Source organism: Tetranychus urticae, chromosome 1, assembly GCF_039701765.1.
Source record: "Tetranychus urticae isolate SD_2017Ah chromosome 1, NJAU_TeUrti_SD_1.0, whole genome shotgun sequence".
In the NCBI taxonomy this organism is placed as follows: domain Eukaryota; kingdom Metazoa; phylum Arthropoda; class Arachnida; order Trombidiformes; family Tetranychidae; genus Tetranychus; species Tetranychus urticae.
Genome location: NC_142958.1, coordinates 10,481,321 through 10,503,006, shown reverse-complemented (window position 1 = coordinate 10,503,006; position 21,686 = coordinate 10,481,321). Strand labels below are relative to the sequence as shown.

General features: G+C 30.6%; 1 protein-coding gene across 1 annotated transcript; it reads right to left on the bottom strand.

Annotated features, from left to right (window-relative positions):
- Positions 1 to 1,790: 1,790 nt before the first annotated feature.
- LOC107361471 (rho GTPase-activating protein 45-like) lies at positions 1,791 to 21,352 on the bottom strand. Its single transcript, XM_015928305.3, has 7 exons — positions 20,884 to 21,352; positions 20,571 to 20,732; positions 10,195 to 10,398; positions 8,749 to 8,876; positions 2,704 to 3,021; positions 2,357 to 2,622; positions 1,791 to 2,007 (listed from the first exon to the last, which is right to left on the bottom strand). The coding sequence occupies exons 1-7, from the start codon at positions 20,924 to 20,926 to the stop codon at positions 1,845 to 1,847; spliced, it is 1,284 nt and encodes a 427-aa protein (XP_015783791.1). The 5' UTR covers positions 20,927 to 21,352; the 3' UTR covers positions 1,791 to 1,844.
- Positions 21,353 to 21,686: the final 334 nt, after the last annotated feature.

Genomic DNA, 21,686 nt, shown 5'->3' with positions numbered 1-21,686 from the left:
CGAAAATATCAACTGACAGACTCTGAACTATCCAACAATAATTTCTTATTGAATTCATCAAAATTTTCTGATTTGACTTGTTAAACTTATTTTGCAGCAACAAATAACGACTAAATCTAATCAAAAGTGATTATTTAACATTAAATTAAATTTTCATGTTGAAGACATGCCTAATGAATAATTTTTTCATATAAAGGACTGAGTAACACTGAGTAAATCAAAAAATTCTGCAAGATTGCACATGGAGTACAGGGTGTAGCGAAAGTTCGTGTAGGTAGGAGGGCTTAAGAGATGAAATCAGTTTCTCGATTGAGAAATAAAAGAAAATTAAAATTGGTTTCTACGCAGGGGGAAATATTTTTTTGCCTCCTACACGAACTTTCGCTACACCCTGTATGAACAAAGTAAAAACAATCAACAACACAAGTCACCACTTTAACCATCAACAAGATTGTAATATTTTGTAAAATAATTCTGTAATAATCTGAATGGATTATAAGAAAGATTCAGTTAATAAGTTGATTCAATGTTTCTAGATGAGTGAGTGATGGGTGAGAAACGGTAATAATCTCTCATGATACGCCTATTTATTCGAGCCCAAGTGCATTTACTGACAATTGTTGAGGGCAGGTTGCTCAATCAACAGGTAATCAAATGGTTAATTAAACAAGGAAACAAAAGGATCGAAGACACCAAAATCAAATGGACACTTAGTTCAGATTTCAGGACATCTTATTGCTAAAAGCTTCTCTTTCTAGTTTTCCCTTTTTTCTGTAATTTATCACTTTTTGCTTTTTATTATTATCGCCCTTGTAACCTTTTCCCCAAGTTACTCTCAACTAACATTTAACCTCACAGAATGTTTGAATTGAAAGAAATGAGAAAAATTGTAACTCAGATAATAATGTAAAAGTGAAACAGAAGAACATCTCTCTAAGAGCGTCGAGTAAATGCGATTTTCTCGTAGAACGCCCTGCTGGTACGAACGACAAACCTTTCAATAAACGCGAAGAGGCCAACGATTCTGTGTGTCCATTTTTACGCTCTTTCTAGTTGCCATACGGTACAATACTTGGGTTGACTGGGTTGTTATCTTATTATTTTCAACTATCTTATTGGTAAAATGGTCACAATAAATTTTCCTCTCTTGAGTCCAACACTATTATAACTTTAATTTTTACTTAATGGATGGACTCCTTTTCTGAGTGAATTGGATGATAGTTGAGCAATGAAACTCTTACCGTTAACCCCGTTAATCCGGACTAAACAAGCAGTCAATGATTCATGGTTGACTATGATTCAAACGACTCATTACCAAGGAAGAGACTGAAAATCGAAGTAATCTCGAAAGGTACATAAGGACAAAAACGCAAAATCTTTACGAAATCAAGATTCTTTGTGCTCTCTTTTATCCAGTTAATCTCACACAGAATACGTATGTACCACTTGCAAAGTCAAGAACAATTACCAGCATCAACCTTTCCAATATCAATGGGCACGGATTATTGATATCCCATTCTAATCTTAAGACTTATGTACCGAGCCAAACTTACAATTATATAGTTAGCAATGGGACACAATAATTAATAAAAAATCAAGTTTTGTGTACAAAAAACTCATTAATTTCCTTATTCTTATTAGCAGTTCGGGAGCACATTTATTAAAACGGTTTCGTGCAAAGCTCGTTCCTGGTAAGAATATCATTATTCATATACCTTTAGAAAATGTTACAAATGCTGAAATGAAACAAAAGCTTTTAAGTATTACGAATAAATTTGAATAATAATGGGTCAAGTAACACTAATGATATATTTTTAATATCAAACATGAATCATTTTGCTTTTTTATTGAAATGAGTTGTCAGTATTTACAAGTAAATCATCATAATAAACTGGGATTGGAGGCGCTGGTCCAAAAATTTCAAAGCAATTGTCAATCAAATATTCAATGACAAGAGTTTGAAGTGAATTGTCAAACAACATCGAAAAAACGTTACCATCAATATCCCTGTGAAGTAAACACAAAAATGAATGGAAAAAGAATCAGTTAGATAATCTTAACACTTGGAAAGTATTTTTCAATATTTCTAAAATTTCACCAAGAAAAACTATCAAATTCATTTAATAGTCTTTAATATTCAGTTTAATCTTTCGTGATGATTTTTTTCGCAAATGATCTGTCATAAACTGCATTACCTGACCAATAAAATTACCCTACTATATTAACTATCATTATAAACGAAGAATTAGCATAAATGGAAAAGAGTGATTCTTAACCAATTTACATTGGAAGTTAATGACAGATCATTTGCGAACAAAACAAAGTATGAAAGTGACCACTAGCTACTGGTACTTACTTCATTCGGAAAAGAGTTGGAGCAAAAACCAAACCAAGATTTTTGGTGGACATCTGATTGAGTTCCTGGTTGTTAGCAATGAATTTAAGGTGATGCATTAGATAGGCTAAAGTAGCTTTATGATTGGTCGGTAGCTTTTCAACTGTCTCCTTCAAATTGTTGATTATCTCCGCTCGTTTCTCGCTACTTTCTTCGGCAGTTCGATTTTTTTTGGCAACATTCATAAATTGTGAATATAAGTCACTTGTGAATATTGGTTCTGGAAGCTGAGGAAAGGACCGATGAAAGAGATGTCATCTTTTAGATTTAATGACTATAAGTGGAAAACAATTGGAAATAATTATTACCATACGGAAATATTCCTTTAGAACATGACCAATGTCATTTGGATTCGTATCACTGAAATCGATCAAATAAGGACTGTTCTCTAAACTGCGGACAAATTTTTGGACTCGAGAGATAACACCATTAACTCGATATATGCCTTTTATACTATAACCACGTTTTTCAATCTCCAAGCAACATTTGACGACTATGAATGGGATTGGCTCCTTGCTATTGGTTAAGTGGACTCCGAAAATCGGGTTAACCCGTTTAGGTATTGGATTGCGTGCACAACGTATTATCATTGATCGAAGGCATTTATTATGAGAAAATAGAAGGCACTAGAAAAGAAAAAAGAAAAAATGGATTAAGGATGTTATTAAATTATTATATTGTAATATTCAAAGACAGTAAATACTAAAGTCAATTTTAAATTGAGTCAACATTGACTTTCTTGGTTACCTTTTCGATACAAAACAAAACATTTGTTTGTTAACGCATTAACGGCGTTTCACTTTTTTATCTTAACCATACTCAATAGCTAACCACATTTCCAGCTGTTAACTTGTGGGTTATCATAAAGATTACATGAGACATCTTAAATGAAGTGACAACAAAGAGTAAAGTAGAGATTTCTGCTGCAATTCGGGCGAGGCAATGAACCACCTCTCTTAAGCTATGACAAGAAGATCATCTCGTTCGAGTAGAATATCACTTTCTACTGAAGATTTCTTAGTTTAGCGATCACTTGAACTTTGAAGCACTGAGCGCTGGAACACTGGTACATTATTTCAATATCAAACACAAAAGTAATCAAAAATTAAACAAATCGGTGAGTCCACTGATACTCATAGCATTTAACGATGATCGTCTAATCATTACTGACCGACAGTTGAACAATAAATGAAAATTATTGCTTCTTAAGCAATTGTAAGATAACTGAAAGATTAGTTACAATCTTCAGCCCCATCTATTGATCAAAAAGAAACACAATATTTCTCTAAAATAATTAAATTGCTCTTCAATTGCGGCAACAATTTTATCCATTTTTTGGTTATTTTTAACAAATGATTCTCATTTAACACTTTGGTCAATAATAGCCAGACACTTTTTAGATGGATAAAACAGTTGATTAATTGGAATTAAATGGTCATAAAGAAAAAGGTTCATCTAATTGTTCATAAAATGAGGATAAATTGAAATTTCATTTTCTTCCCTTAAATGTTGTCTCTTTTGCCCTACTCTTTGAGTGACAATCGGCTTGATTGAAACTAATTGTCATCTTCGATGTTATTAAAAAAGGTAATCATTGAAGTGGACCATGAAAATGATGTCCATTCATTTTAATCATAATTGTCACCTTTAATCACTTTCAAATCTCTTTACTCTTCACAGTCACTGCTATCATCACAGCCATTATTGTTATTGCTATGACCATCATCATCAATTTATCTGTCCAATTTAAGCCCAATCAGAGGGAACAATTTATCAGCTGATGAAAAGGTGAAAATAAATAAACATTAAAAATGAAACAAATGTTTTCTTCTTTGCTTTCTAATTTTAGATACAATCAGTGATGACAATTGTCCCATTGTTTGTTACCTGATCATCAGCAGTCAGTGAAACAAGTAACATGTTTGGCAACAATCAACCATCAAAGATGACCCTTTACCTTTTCAGCAACTTTTGTTCACCAACAAAACTAGAAATGAACAAGACAGATGATAATATTGATGAGATTCGTGTTTATCGTCCAGATAAACACAGGAAAAATAGTACAAAGAAATAGCATTGGAATGAAAAAAAACATGAAATCAGAAACAAAGACGTCAATTGAATTGGATCACAATAGACTAACAATTGTAAGTTTGGTAATATTGAGTTTGATGGGTTCATGTCAACCTCATCTCATTTGTTACAAAAGGATAACACTTTTACCCTGAGCATGAAGCAAGAAGCACAAAAAGCCATGGATTGTTCAATTAAAAGATAATTGATTAAACCAATAATTCCATCATCAATGCAATGAAAAATTATTGATGTATACAATATTCTTGAGCTAATATACAATAATTTGTTTACTGATGCCTCATCAGTGATCCTAATTATAATCCAAATAAAATAAATGAATGAATAAAAATTGTTAAATTAATAGCAAACTTGTTGATTCGGAAAGATATTGATTGAATTCAACTCCTGCTTTTCTTCATCAACTTATGAACAAAATTCTGACTTTGATGAAAAACAGAAAGGAGAGTTTTTTAACCTTCAGATACAAAAAAAGTGTCACTAAAATGTTTGTTGGTCCAAAATATCAAGTCTTTTATAATTACACCTTAACATTGTATTCGTTGAGTTGAGTCAATCGCCATAATCCACTCATCAAATCGAGCGATTAATCTGAAACTTATCCAGTTTCGTTTGTTTATTACAGTAAAGCTCGTTTGTTTGAAACAGTCAGAGCGATTCAATGAGACACTTTATTTTTGTTTAAAACTTTACATCAGCTCATTTCATTTCATTCACTAACGATGAATGTTATCATTGTGAAGCTGGTGATTCCAATATCAGGTTGACTTGTTAATCCTACTAACCTTCATTTTCATCTTTGATAACCTTTATTTGTGGCTCTAATCCATAGTCTTTGCCTTAAACGATCTAAAGGCTCTTATTCATTTCATATTAACATGTAAAAAGCATCAACCAATCTGAAAAGCTACACTCTCAGAAAATGAGCCTCAAATGTCATTAAGAGGTCAACTAACTGAATAACCTTGAAACTCTGTGGTCCTTCAATTTCATGAACTCTACTGACCGAATATCAGAAAGATTTGACTTCTGATTCGAAAGTTATCTGCACAAACGAGTGTCAAGTCAGGTCTAATTGATGAAAAAATTTCGTTGGCTTACATCATTGATCGTCAAACAGATTCACCGCAAATGCTGGTTAATTACTGAAGTGTTTTCATGCTGATGATAAAAGTGAATAAAATATTGAAAAGTAATTTAAAATTTATGCTCATCTGAACTGATGAAGAAAACAGTTACTTTGCAAGTTTAATTGCAATTTAAATAGATTATGACAATTCGTTGATATAATTGATTTATCGAACAGAAAACATCAATTCTCATGAGTTTTTAGTCTAGAAATTTAAATTTTTTAGTTTTCTTCGATTGATTGCAATGATTGAATTTTCTGTCTGATAGATTCATCATCTTGTCTAGAATGAAATACTTAAGAGATAAAAAATGATACTTATTTCGATATCAAACGTTTTCATGATCGAAATTGAATTATTACCTTCAAAATGAATGGAAAAGACATTTGATGATAATTTATTTTCCTGATTCACGGTTAAATGCAATCAAAGATAATCAGTTAATATGAGAATCCAAAATATCTTGTAATGATGAAATGAGGGAAAAGCATTGAACTTTCATTGGAATATTAATTCGATATGATGATGAGAAATGAAAAGATTGGAGTTGATCAGTAAAGCGTTTGATTAAACCTTATTCATTGTTCATCAATCGTTGTTTAAATAATTGATAAACAGATTGAGATTGGGAACGGTGTGATATTTGGTTGGCAAACTATTCGTGAATCAACTCGTAAATGGGAAAATATGAAGACAATTATCGCAGAATCATTGGCTTTGGAACCATTTGCTTTCAGATTGTTTATTTACATCATTTGCTTACAAAATTAAATCAGGTTACTCTTCATTTTGGCTCATCTTTTCAATTTTTTTCCCTTCTTCTCTTTGTAAATATTCAATTACATAAATATACAAAGAAACTGTATTAGGTTTGCCTTCATTCAATTTCAATCTTTGAAGCTCATTCAATATAATCAGTTCTCATTTGATTATTGAATAAATCAAGTCTGATAAAGACAAACATCTGTTCAGTTGATATTTTGTTTTTACTTTGAGCTGATAAGCTTGGAAGAAGCTCAGTAATTTTCAGCAGTAATTTATTTATTTCTCAATGACCTGATTCTGTAAGACATGACAATCAATTATCAATTAAAGCTGTAAGAAAATAATCAAAGAAAAATAAGCTTAAAGGTGCAACATTTATTGATTCAGTAACATGTTCAATCCAACAGAATTGAGGTTGAAAAGATTTAGATTCATCTTCTCTTGACCCAAACTAATAGATAAATGAAAACTGTTGTATCATCAAATGAACTTCACATGCAAAACAATCCAAAAAGAATCACAAGTCGATCACAAGTCAACGTAAACTGAATGAAAACTTGAAATAAGTTGCTCAAGTTGATCATTAACGTTTGTAAATCCTTTGATAGTATCACTTGCTAACTCATAGATTCGACTGATGGTTTGATTTTAGTGTAAAATTTCTGAGAATTGAGAGGTTGAATGAAATTCCAATTATGAAATCTCTTTTATCATTTTTCCCTTGCTCAGCATTCTGCATTGAGTTTGCACAAACTAAGGTGAAGTTTCATAAATGAGCGAGCATTTGTTCATTTGAATAACCATTTGAGGCTTTAATCAATTAATATTGATAAACACAGTATTAATGATTGGAATGAGTTGCATTTATTAAAGTGTATGCATTCATATTACACATGTGATTATACTTGATTGAACTTGATACTTTACAAATTGAATGAATACAAAGTAACATAGAATATGATTAATTAAATGAATAAGGTAATGAGTTTCCTGATTACAATAACTAATCATTCCGTGAACAATTAGAATATTAAGAATAATAATCTCAACGAAAAAAGTAAATTTGAATACAATGTTGCAAAAGGTGGAGATTATATGAAATTGGGGCAACAAAGGTCATTCGGTATCTTCATTCATCTGGCCTTTCATATGCGCCATTTGCAAAGCATTTCCTAGAAGCACTTCGCATAAACTTGAGAAACTTGCTTTTATATGCAATAAAGAGATGTGAGTTTAGTCTAACAAGTCCTACTGGGTAAGCTTTACTTGGTTTGAATGATAAATGCCTGAATCAGGGTAATAAGCTTCATTGATACATGATATGAATATAAGAGAAACGTAATCCAGTCGATGAGTGTTCACACACTCAACTTTATACCCTAGAATGCCACATTGCAACATTAAAATCCACATTTATGGCACTTTAATCTATTTAGCTTGACTGGTTCTCGAGTTACGAAATATTTCTACATTTCCGTTGGAATATTGGCATTAGTGGCTTTTTGATGAATGATAACCAGTAAAAATGTCTCTCGTTATATCAAACAAACTCCTTGAGCTTTTCAGTGGTATATGCTATCGATTTTGAAGAAAGTGCAAATGTAACTCAAATGAATGTGTTGGTGCACATTTGCAATAGCATTCTGTATCGCAATTCGTTAGATAAAGCGATCAGTTTTGTTAATAAACAACTAATACTCCAACAAAATATGTTTATGAGTCTCTTCAGGTTAAATTAGCAATTAAACTCGCAAAATCTGACAAAGTTAATACTCTCTAAATGTTAGTCATTTTAATTATGGTCCAAACAATTACTAACAGATGAACATTGAAAATAAGTTGATCCCAGTTGACAGTGGTTTCGGTATCTTTTTGCATAAAAAATCAATTCCAAGTTTAAACTACAGTCAAATTATTAAAGACAATTGAACACAATACGAAGCAAATGGACTTGAAACGATTAGATTGCTAATTTGTTGAATTGTTTTCAATCCCAGCTAACAATAATCATCCTTGGCTTCAACCAAGTTTCTTATGCAAAAAGATACAAAAACGGAACAACTTTACTAGTTATTTTTATGGCAAACGATGAGAATTGATCAAAAAGATTTCAACAAAATTCTCTTGCATTTCAATGATAATTTAATAATCCTTGGATTCTATTGATCTTAAATGAAATAAACTAAATTAAGTTTACATCTGCATTGCATTCATGCTGACAGTCTTGCAGTTTTGTACATCTTTGCAAATCATTAAAATATGATAAACTTTTAATGAAATAATGTGCATTTCTTGATGATCTAATCAAGTTTCCCAAACAAACTCAAGATGAATTTTGGCCATTTATCATTTCAATGAGCTTACCTTTTCACATTTGTAACCTCCTAAGTAAATGTATGTATCACAAGTGCGGCATTTTTCAAAAACGTAGCTGAATATTCGAGTAAAACAATGAGTTCGAGCTGCTTTTGACCAACGACGTTTCTTACGATCTGTCAAGAAGAAAAGCATTTATTAAATTGTGTTGAGAGAAGCGATGATTCGGAAGAAATGAATAATAAAGCAAACACAATCTGATGGTCATTTCCAATAGCAGATTTCAAGCTGAAGCAAAATGAATAAAATTATCATAAAAGGAACAGAAAATAATGATAATATTGTAATATCAAGTAATAAGGAAGGAAAACCTTCCAATATTTATTTACTTTGTTCAATTCCATTTCATTGTTGGAAACAGAAATGAAAATTTTTTACTTTTATTCTGATTTCAAGTTTTTCGCTCTTCAACTTTTTCCTTTTGTATTTATATATCTGTTATAAAAATAACACAAATATTATTTTCCTAAATCGATATTTAATATATTTAACATAACATTTAATAAAATGATTTGAAAAACGACTTTTGTTTTTTTCTGTAAAAAAGTTATTCTTTTCCAGGTCAAATATCTTTTGATAATCAAATGAGACAGAACTTTTCTTGCAACATTTTTTCATGTTTGACTCAAGCATGCTGATTAAGTTTAATAACAATGTTCTGAAGGTTTCATGCATTTAAATGAATTTTTCAATCGAAAACCAAAAACAGAGAAAATGACAAAATGAATGTTGCTATTGATTCACTTTCAACTGGAATCTTTTCTATTCTAGTGTTTCCTTTCGAATCAGTTACGATCAGAATTTTGAATATAAGGTGACTTTGAAAGGTTATTTGTGCTTTGATATTTAACCTCAATTCAATAGTATGCTTTGAATGTTTGATTTAACGCTAAAAGAATAAGTATGAACATGAAATGCCCTGAATTTGTTACAACTGAACATTTGCGTCTTTTTTAATTCTTTGACAAAGATTGAGTTTCTTTGAAATTCAAGTGCAATAATTCATCTTAATCGTTAATCATGTCTATAATGGAAGAAAATCGAGTCTAGAAAATGAATGTTTTCTGGTCATTCAATTGTTATCCTTTTATATCGAGAGTTTGATTCGTCTGCTTTCAATTTTATCTAAAGCATTTCCCCATCATCAGACATTTAAATTAATGACTTGTGTTATATTCATGGGAATATTCAATATTACAGGGTAAACATGATTATTTATACATTAATAGTAGTTGATGTTTGTGGTGAAGACTAATGAATAAATTGTTTTCTCTGGGTCATTATACAATATTAAAAGATTGTTGCGCTTTCAATGATTAATCAAGTTAATAGTAGCATTTAGATAAACAATAAACGCACAAGCAATTTAAATATAATCATGAAGAGAGAAAAGAAGAAAAGAAAGAGATTGATTAATGATTTAATTGTGATTACCTCTAACTGGTTGCTCCTCTCCTGTTGTGATTGTTACATCGCTTACCTCTAAGGGAGTGATTTCACCGGAAAGAGATTCAACGCCGGAACTTCGACTGGTACATGAGCTACTTGATGTTTCAGATTCAAGGTAATAACTTGAAGTCGGTAATGGAAGTGATAATTTCTTTGATTTTTCATTGAATGATCCAGTTCGATGAAGGCCTAGAGAAGACAGAAGATAGCAATTAGAGAACAATTTATCCAATCATTAATGTGATAGCAATTTTAAGGTTTAGATGAGCATTATGTTGAACTAGGTCGATGAAAGTTATCCTGTCAAGCAAATGCTGGTCCTTTTAAGAAAGCAAATCAAACTTTTCCATTTAATGAATGTTGAAAAAACCCAAATGCTACGCCTACAGGTAACCTAATTTTTTGATTTAACCAAAGGTTTGAGAAGAAAAGATTTGATAGCAATTGCAATTGTTTTCACCTTCTCATTTTACTGACAAAAAATAAACATTAACAGTTAATGATGATGATGATGGACGGTGATATTAAGGCTCGTTTATTATCGTTATTATTAAAGATGATGAGGATGATAATCGATGATGCTTTCATCATCAACATTATCGAATCAATTGCTTATCCTTAAGTAATAACATTTTCCTTTTCATTCAAGTTTTGTTTTTCTTTCCCTTCCAAGCGATCTGATTATTTCACTGGAAAATTGTTTCTTTCGAAATCAGTTAATTTTATTGTTTGAGTTTCAATCAGTTTAGTGTTTATTATCTCTTCATGTTACATTCAAAATTCAGTCAATTCATGTTGCAAAATATTTAAGATTCTGTTTGGAGTAACTTTGTTTTTTGTCTTTGAACACAGAGACAAACGTAAATAGAAAAGTCGAAAATTTAAAGTTTAAATCGTTAAATGGTTTGCAGAACCGGAATCGCTTTTAATAGAAGCAGAAAGAAGCTGAGATTTTGTTCACAAGTTAATGGTAAATTGTTCAATTGGAAAAATTATTGTCATTATTATTGCAACTGGCATCATTAATGGATAAAATGTTAATGAGGAAAAGACAAAAAATAGCAAAAGCATATTCAGTTTAAGGGCAAGAATAAGGAAAAATAGTTCACAGGCTTCATCATGATCAACAGTTCAATAGTTTTTCCATTTTTTATCTTCTTGTTTCAGGAAATTAAAAGACAATGAGCAAAATTAGAAGAAAAAAGTTTGTCCTGATACTTCAGGAAATTCATTTTTCTAGGCGTAATTAGGAAAGATAAACCAAGGCAATTCAGAATTCAATTGAAAGGGTAAAAAAACCTCAAAAGTTGTGACCTTTTTTTCTGTTCATCCAAGGGTTAAACAGAAAAGATTGTGAGTTTTCTCATTCTGTGTTGATGTGCCTAAAAGGTATTCATCTTTTCCAATTAATGACATTAAAGTAAATCATTAGTAATGAAACAGATTTAATCACTTATTCGGTCTCTGCCTTTTCCTCCACTTTTCATCACCTGAATAATGTTGACTCAAACATCAACCATCAATATGATCAATATTTTGATAACTTCAATTGTTGACAGTTCTCTTCATTTTTTCCGATTCTCTTTTCACAACTTGTTTCTTTACTTTAAATTTGGATTGACAATTGCAAGCCATTTTAGGTAATTGTCTTTGGCAATGTCGAAGGTTAAACAATGTCCAATCTTTTTTTATTGCATCCATTGATTGATTATTTTCCATTTTTCTGGATCATTGGTTTGTTTCTCCCTGTTATCATGATCATCCTCGTGATGAGTGAATCAGCAAAAATGTGACCAACTTTCAGGATATTTTTAGATTTACATTTATTCCTTTTCCTTCGACTCTACTCTTCCTCATTTTAATCACATCGATATAAAGAGGCTGGTTCTTGGTATCAGAACAGTAATGGGATGAACTTTTCAAGTGACAAACCAACACACTGCCAATCAATGATAATCAAAAAGCTCAACATTTGATTCATGAGAACAAACTGGATTCAACGAAATAGGTTAATTGGGTGATGAAGAGGAATTTATCATTTTAATAAAATGCTGATAATGAAAGGTTAATCAAAAAAGTGGCTCAGTTATTATCATTTTGATTGCAAGTTTAACAGTTTGCTTTAAATTTAAATTTACTTTATTCTTCCCTTGATTCCTTCTTTTCATGGATCAACTTGGCTGGTTGGGACTTTTGCACTCCCAGGATTGGGAGTGTAAATGTCAAGGTAAGTAAAGTGCAGAATATAATTGGTGAGATGATTGAGTTGAATGAATTACTCTACTTTTAAAGGCAAAAAAACATCTAAACACTTTTTTAATGAGCAAAAGATTGAAGTTGATGAGAAACTTCAATGCTCTGGATTTATCTGAAAATGGACTAAATCTTTTCATTTCGTGTTCAACACCGATTTCAAACCATTTATCATATTCAGGGTTGTTAATGAAAAGTAAGGAAAGTCAGAATGTTATCAAGTTGTTAACCTACAGAGAAAAGAGAAGCGATTAACTTGACTATTGATGCAGAATTAGAGTGGTTTTTATGCAAAATGGAATGCATGATGATGATGATGATGGTGATGATAGTGAGAATCATCAGTTGACAGAAAACAGTGAATGTTGAAAGGAAAAGATGAAAATGTTCATCTTATTATTTCGCCTTTCATCGTTTTTCTTCGTTTTGCTTCAACAGAAAATGAGAATAATGTTGACATTTATGATAATAGGTTTTACCTTTCATTGTGAGTCATTTCTAGTCTTCACTCTGGTTTCAATATTTGTTACCTTGACAAAGAAGATGAAGCAAAAAGTGAAAGACTTTCTGCATTCCTTTCATAATCACATATCTTATTGAGTTGAAATGCTATTATATCTACTGATATTTCCAATTGTGTTATGAGTTAACCAACTCAATCGACAAGGTTAAAGGATGACATAAGCTTCCATTGAAACTGATGGAAATGAGGAAAGGAGAAACAATCACAACTGTGAATGGACACTAAAATAAGAATGATTGAAATAATGGAAATAATAGTTAATAGTTTTCATTGGAGCAAAAAAACAAATAACGATAAAAGTTTATTTACAGGATTCTTTAATCATTCACTCAGTAATCCATGATAAATTGTCAATTTGGATTAAATAGTTCCTTGTTTGTTTCCTTAGATAGCTTTACCTCATCTCGTTTCAACCTTTTTGTACCAATAAACCAAGAAAATCATCAACTGTCAAAAACTTTTGTGTTTCTTCAAGTAGGAAACCTGGAACAGACTTCTCTCATAGAATACAACTTTTCAAAAGAATGGAAATTTTTTAATTCTAAATACTTTTGCATGGACTTTATATGAAGATCTTGAAAAGACCATTTCGAGCGAATTCAATATCTAATTGCTTTACATTGAATTAAGAAGTTATTCAAACTCCGTTAGCACAATTCCAATCAGATGCTTACTTTTGCTTTTAAAATTCATTCATTTAAGAACAATCTTCATTTATTAATAGCAAAGACTCGTTTCAATTTACATTAAAAATGGATTTTAAATCGATTTGAAGTCATTGAGCTCTAAATGCTGAAGTTGCAGGGATTTATCAAACTCTTAATGCATAGCATTTGGTGTGACAAAATGTTATTGTGAATGAATTGATAAACTCGATACTCCATTTTAGGCTTTAACAATAAAATGAAGCGACTTTTGAATCAATTTTTTGTTGCGCTTTGTTGTAAGCAGACTGAACTCATGTTTGAAATATAATCCTTTGCTTGAATCGGAAATGATTCTGGTTTCATTCAATGTTATCTGTTTTATCAACTTTCAATTGACAATGCATTCGTGTTTAGACAAATTTTCTGAGGTTACTTTACTTTGTAAGTTTATATTTAAAATCATTTTAAGGTGAAATTCAAGCAAATCACATATTGATTTGTAAAATGCAAGCAAGTTGAAGCTTGAAACATGAGAATTAGCTCGAACAATTACGCCTTTTACTTCCGTTTAGTTGTGCAAAAACCTGATACAGGCCATGAACCAAGCCAAGTTGAGCTTAACCTTCATAAGCAAGTTTAGTTGAACTGAATAAAGTTGAAGCTGTGAGATTTTCTTGCTCAACACTTTTCGTTATTAAAATTATTTCTATGGAACAACGATCAAATGTATTCGAAAATCGATTTACTCTCTCCAACAGAACTTTTCCAATTCAATTTGGATTCAATATTTCACCAAAATACTTTGCTGATTACACATTTACAATCGAGTAACCTGAGCTAATTTAAAATGGATCGATAGATTCATTAAACTGATTAAACTGGTTGACTTTACATTTTAATGTGCATTATCACACTGAAAGATCACTCTTGATCAGTTATCTTATGCTACGAATTCAATGGTGAACCCTTCAAACACAATCAGTTTCAATCTCCTCAAGGCTGCATCATCTCTTTTGTCAACCATTCATCTTTTTTCATCATCTTATTCAATCTGATAAAACTATTTTCATCATAACCCATCACCATCAAAGCTCTCACCCATTTCGCCTTCAGCCTTCTTCATCACCCAAAAAATGGAAAAACAAAAGAAACAATAAAAAGTTTGTTTTTCGTTGAAGACACATCAAGAAATATCAAGCAAATTGATCATCATGGAAACGATTCAAGAAACATTTCATAAGTTGATCATATAAACATATCAAGATGTGTGATTATAAAGCTAACTCACAGCAAGTTTAGAAGCCTTTGGAAACGCAATTGTGTCTTATAAAGGACATAATGCATTGGATAATACAGTAGTTTGCAACTTCTTATGTGATAATGAATAAAACAACTTAATTCAAGGACTTTATCCATGATACAGAAAATAATGGAAAAGCAAAAATCTAATAATGAAATGAAATGGTTACATCTTGAGGCATAGTTTATAGCAACTCTATTCATTACCAAACTGTCTTCACTTTTTTCGCTATTAACATCAAGATTGAACAAAAAACAACGAAAAATGAAGATCTCTTGGATTCTCTCATTTCTTTTGAATTATCTTCAAATTAATGAGCTAGTATTTAGTCAAACACAGTTGAGTTTCTTGTTTAAGTTACATGAGCATGTTGATCTTTCCAATTCACATTCTGACTTAAGAATTCATTGTCATTCTCAAAGAGAGTAAACTTTTTTATCCACTTAATGTCAAACCTTCAATTTCAAGCATCAAGTTAATGATGATCAAGATTGAAATGTTGGATTAGGATGAGGAATCAGCTATGGAATTGTAAATCAACGTTGAGTTCACTTTAATTTTATCTTTTCCATCATTTGACTTGTTCATTAAAATATTAATTGTAGTTCAACTCACATTTAGATGGCATTTCATCTTATATTAATATACTTTTCCATTATTTGCAAATCATCTCAGAAGTTTATCAATTTATCTCATTAATTAAAATCCAATAGAGCATGAGATGTGCATAAACGAGCAAAAAATTTGATTTAATGTGCAAAGGTTTATATTCTGGCTTGCAGAATAGTTTGAAATGTGATTGATTGAATGGAAGGAAGAAATGTTGTTGAAATAAATTCATCTAACTTTGATTCGATTGCTCACTTTGAGTAAATCAATATTGAACTATCATGTCTCAATGGTAAATGTATTTTTTCGTTATTAAATACAAGAGAAGAACTCATATTCGTTAATTTAAAACATATTATTCTTCTGATGTTCAGTTGGAAACAGTAAAACTGGAATTTTTTGTAAACTCCTTTGAAAGATTCTTTGATTTTTGTTGCACAAAAATTTGAGCCTTTTTCATTCTTGTAACGAAACATTGGAAATGAAAAGATATTTTGTAATGTTGATGAAAATTTGATTAGTAAAATATGTTTCATTCAATTTGAATGAATGCAGTTAATGAAATTGTGATCTTCGCAGTGTAGGAGTTTTTCTTTGCTTCAAGATAATCTTTCCTTTCCTAACCAAGTTATTAAGCATGTAAATCTTTTGAAAATATTAGGAAAGATTAAATTGACGTTTACATGGATCAATAGATGGTGAAATGTGTGATTGTCTGACAAGGAAATGTGATACTCGATAAATATTGGTTTGTTTACAGAAATGAAATATTCCTTGGGAATGATATCGATAATTATTTTACTTTCCAGCGAATAGTTTGCATCTGATCCTGAGCATTAATCTGTTCATCCAAGTGATAATCACGACTATTGAGTGATGGAAATGGCAATGAAGAAAGATTGTTTAGTTATTATTAGAATTGCCTGTTTTGCTCTTACGAATTGTTCATTCAACTGAATACCTTCACCATTTATCATATGAATTATGATTAAAACTTGTAAATTGATGAATATTCAGCTCTGGCAACAATTGCAATATCAATACAAGTAAATGCAATTTAGTCTCGACTTCAGGTCAAGCTTAGTTGGATCAATCTTTCCAGTTTATTGCTCCATTCATTAAGGTAAATCATTTAGCATAAACTACGAGTTTAACATAATAATGCAGTTTTGCTGCAAACTAATGTGTCCATCAATGCAGATGAAACTGTTTAAATCAGGTTAGTCTATTCAAAGTTTAGCTAAAGTTGAAACAATTCTGACCATAAACTTTGGCTATTGTTATGAGCCCTGCATAACGTTATGCTTTCATTCCGATGAAACCTTGTATGCGACACTATAATGCACTTGACTTGCAAGGATGATTTAGGTTCACTTTGTTAATCAATTATTGGTATGGATTCGAGATCGGTTAACTCTGCATTTACTTCGCTTGTCAATTTCATCTTGTTTGCAAGATATTCAGTTTCGATACAATTTCTGTTATTAATTTTGACTCTCATGAATAACATTTTAGACTCTTATTGGTTTGTTATATGCAAGTAAAGTAAAACGATTTTAATTAATGTTAACTCATTTTGATGAGCTCAAGTGCAATAGTTTGTGATGTAGTAATAACTGTTGCAAAAAATGTCGAAGTTTAACATCAATGAATTACTTGGAAACAAACAAAAAACCAAAGGAAACTAAATTCATTATGATAATTTACTAACAATGAAGCTGAAATTGAAACAACAAAAGAAGTTAAAGAAAAGGATAAAAAGCCAACTTTGTAAATTATTCAAATTAGTCAGGAAAACTAAAAGAACTCTGAAAATCTCTAATTTTGCAATTTCACCCAACTTCCAATGGATTCAAAGTCGATTCTTACAGACAGTCTAATCAAGTTAAATAATCGCATTGTCACAAATAGTCAATCAGAACGAAAAGTAAAAGAAGGTAAAAACAAAGTTCACTTGTTATTGAATGATCACGAGATTTGCAATGATTCTTCAAGCAGAACAAACTTGAGTTAGAAAAATAAAAAATTCAGATATAAATTCAATTGCAAAGATGGAAATTAAATGAAGGAAGAGAAGTAGGATTGTACTTTTAACATTTAAACTCACGGCTTGAGGCTATCGATTGAAATGGAGACTGAAATAGTTGACCATTCAAAGTCAATAGTGAACAATAAACATTTATCAAGGTATTGCTTTTGAACATTCAGTTTCGTCCTTTGCAATAGCCAGTTGATCCTAAACTATCAATCCTTTGCAATCGGAAAGCGAGATTCGATGAATCGGTTCTGTATTAGTTCAGTGGGAACATCATAAGTTCAACTTTACTCTCTTTGGATGTAGCTTTAAGTGAAACTTATTTTGAGTTGCAATTATATCGAGATTTGAATGGACTGATCCAATGTGAAATTAATACAATGTATATTCATATTGATTTTTTGTCCCAAAATTTGAGTTACTCGACATTCAGATAGATTATAATTGTAATAGTATAATAATGGTAAACCAATTTGGATTCAAATTGAATGACACACTTTTATCCATTTGAGTAACAAATAGAATCAACTATTTTATTAGTAATTCCTATTCCTATTAATTGTGAAAGATAACCTGATTTGTCTTCGTTCAAGTTACAAGGATTATCATGATATTTCTCTATTCTATCTATTAATAGAAATTTATTCAATGGGAAAATTTGCTTTTTTATTGAATATCAATTTAAGTGTGTTTTCAAGCGATCAAGCAACGTTCAATATAATTATTGGAGTAAAAACTGTGGGATGACAAAATTGGAACATTTTATTTGTTTGTTTGCTTATTTTTTTATCGTTTTTCCTGTTTTGTTTCAAGGGACTTCAGTTCAGGGATTTTGTTCAAGTTGTTGGATAAACTGTTGCACTCAACTTTTTATTGAGACATTAATCTATTACACATTGACCAGTTATAATGGTTTATAATAAAAAAGAAACTCATGACAAACTCATGAATCACATACATATTACATGAAGCTGCGAAATCCGGAAAAGTGGAAAAGGTTTCAATAATAAGTTTCATCGAATCTTCGCTTAGATTATTTTCCATGTAAGAATGATATTGATATAAACTTTCAAGTTGATTCTCGAGATTTATTTTTCACTCTCAACAAATCCCGTTCAATCAAATATTATCAAAAATATTAAGCCTTGAAATTCAACAGTTGATGCTGAAACAGGATAATCCATAATGGAAGCGGTTAAGTTCAACTGCAAGATATCAACGTATAATAAAATTAAAGTGAACTAATAACATGCTAACGAGTAGCTTTACTGTTGAATAATTTAAAGTATAAAATGCATTTAAATGTCATCTTTTATTCAATCGCTTTCCATTAAACATTTAATATAACACATTATCTCAGCCTTGCCAGAGTAAATGTATTTATATTGTAATAATGTATGAAACAATTGAGGTTATTTAGTTTGAATGAGTTTAAATTTGAAACAAAAGATGATTCAGTTATTTCAATATTAATGGTGACCAACGGGATCAATGATATTTGCCAATGAATTCACAACTTACAAAATAAACTAAACCTGTTAGACTAAACTATAAGTTGAGCGTCTAACTGTCAGAATTATTATCGAAAAATCTTAAAAGTTTCAAATGTTCCTTTGTAATCCTTTGGAGTTAACCTTCAATGTCTGTAGATAAAGAGTTGAACTTAAGTTAGGTGAGATCATTGGACTTGTCATACATTCGTCAAATGATAACGAAAAGTCAATGAATTGCTGTTCATTTCAAAAATGAGTGAATCCGGTGAAAAGAATGAAATTGAAAGTAATTCATTTTTTGGATATGAAAAGTGAAGAATCAATAAAGGATACTAAATATTAATTATCCAGAAAAGATAAGAATTCAATTTGATGACATGTTGATAATTGTTATTACATTTCAAATTGTCTTGGAATAGATGATCATTATTACAGTATTTACTGAAAGGCTATTAGTTGATTCGATTTTAATGACAGTTTGATTATCTAATTGTTATGATTTGTATTCCACAACAAATGTTTTATTAATAAAGGTTATAACAGTGATATTTACATAATTTCTAGGAGTGTTTTCATATAAAATAATGAAACACTCGATGATAATCGAGAAATAACAATGTAAACCAATAATCTGAAAACTATTTTTAGTTTCATTTTTTGACAGGAAAAGTAAGAAAAAGAAAACATTTTTGTTTGTTTTTAGTTTTTTTTCACCATTGAATCAATTCATTTTCAAAGGTGAAACAATCAACAATTGAAGTGAATGTAAAATTGATTCAATTGATTTATCAAAGTTAAAGTGAAACTATCGATTTTCAGTTTCATTTACCTTTTTCAATGTTTATATTGAAAGAGAAGAGGAAAAAAACAATTGAAAGTAATTGAAATGAATAACAATTAACATTATAACTAAAGGGATGTTGAAGCAAAATTAATGGTGAAAGGGCAAACAAATGACAAATTCATTGATAGCAAAGATAATATTGAGTTTATCATATATCATGATTGAGATAATAATTCAGTTGAGGGAGGATTTACCATGACTTAAGGGAAGAAGAGAAACAAAACTTGACCTAATTTGTTTTCATGTCCATTTCCTTGTTAATTTGTTTTCTTTACAAGCAAACCAATCAAGATTCCTCTGGGCTAAACCTTACGCTTAATAATAACATTAATGATATTTAGTTATCTTTACTTTTCTTGCTGAAAGACAATTTTTGTTGACCAATTATTGATCAGACATTCATAATCCATTGAAACAGTGACAAACTATTGACTTGATGTCTACTCAATTGAATGTTTTTATAATGTTCTTGGTGGTGAAAGGCTTACGCTTGTTAAAATATTGATTAATTGATTGATTGATTCGTTCATTCATTGATTACATTCTGTTTACATTAATGTCAACAATATTATGATAAATTATTGATGTAAGTATCACAAGGAACGGCATAACAATGCTAATGATATACTCTGATATTCAATATCATTTATTGCTTACCTTCTTTGTCTGAAGTTGAGTCTTCATAGGATGGACATTCGGCTAGATGAAGACTTCGACGTCGACGACGACGAAAGAAACCAGCTTCGGGTGGAACCTCAAGTCCAGGAGTTTTCTTGAGCAAACTATCTAACTTTTCCTTGACAGTTTTTCCTAATTCACCTGAAAACAGAAAACATTTACAAGTGAAAACAAATTCATTGATTGTTATGCAAATTTTTGTGTTTTTTGGTGAATCGGGTGAAGAATGTAATTTGCAATTGTAAATGGTACAAAGTGTGAGATGATTAAAATGGTAATTAAAATTGCAAACCTTTACTTGTGATTGAGATTGTTGTAACTCCGTCAATGGACATTGTATAACACACTAATAATGGCAGAAAGTTGAACAGTTAAACTCGACTGTTAATCACAATTGGACTGTTTGGGCTTAGTGTTTCGAGATCAACTCGAAGTGAGTGTTTGTCAAGAGAGGATTAACAGGTTCAAGTATTAAAAGATTAATGGTATTGATGGAACTGAATGAGACACAAAAACACAGTGAAATGGATTTAATCAAAAATACAGGGAACAATGAAGTTGTTGATTGATTCTGATCCAATGTTGTTATTCAATGTAACTATCAATTTTAATTGGATCGCTTTTTTTGGCCGATTATAATTATGTCTAAAGGTGACTGTCTTTTGATACTTTTCATGCAACAAGGTTTAATTGGTTAATCCACATTCAACAAGAATATAATAGAAATAGAAAAAATTTGAAGCTTCTTTGATCAACAGATTTTATCATATAACTTTCACTCTGCTGTTCAAGATTCTCACCGATTCTATTTCAATCATTCGAATCTGCTCATGTCTGATAACCTTTCTCACTTTATTACTATTATTATTCGTTTACTCATTTTTTCCTCTTTTTTATTCATCATAGAATTTCATTTTATTCTCTGTTAATCCTTTCTTCTTCAGTTTCCTTCAAATTCATCTGCTTCCTTATTTGCTTCTCAATGAATGTGAGTAATGACGAAAGCTGCACTGGGAATCAACATTCCCAAAGCATTATATTAATATTTCGCCAAATCTAAACTTGAAAGGATAATTTGAGTAAAGTTCACACATT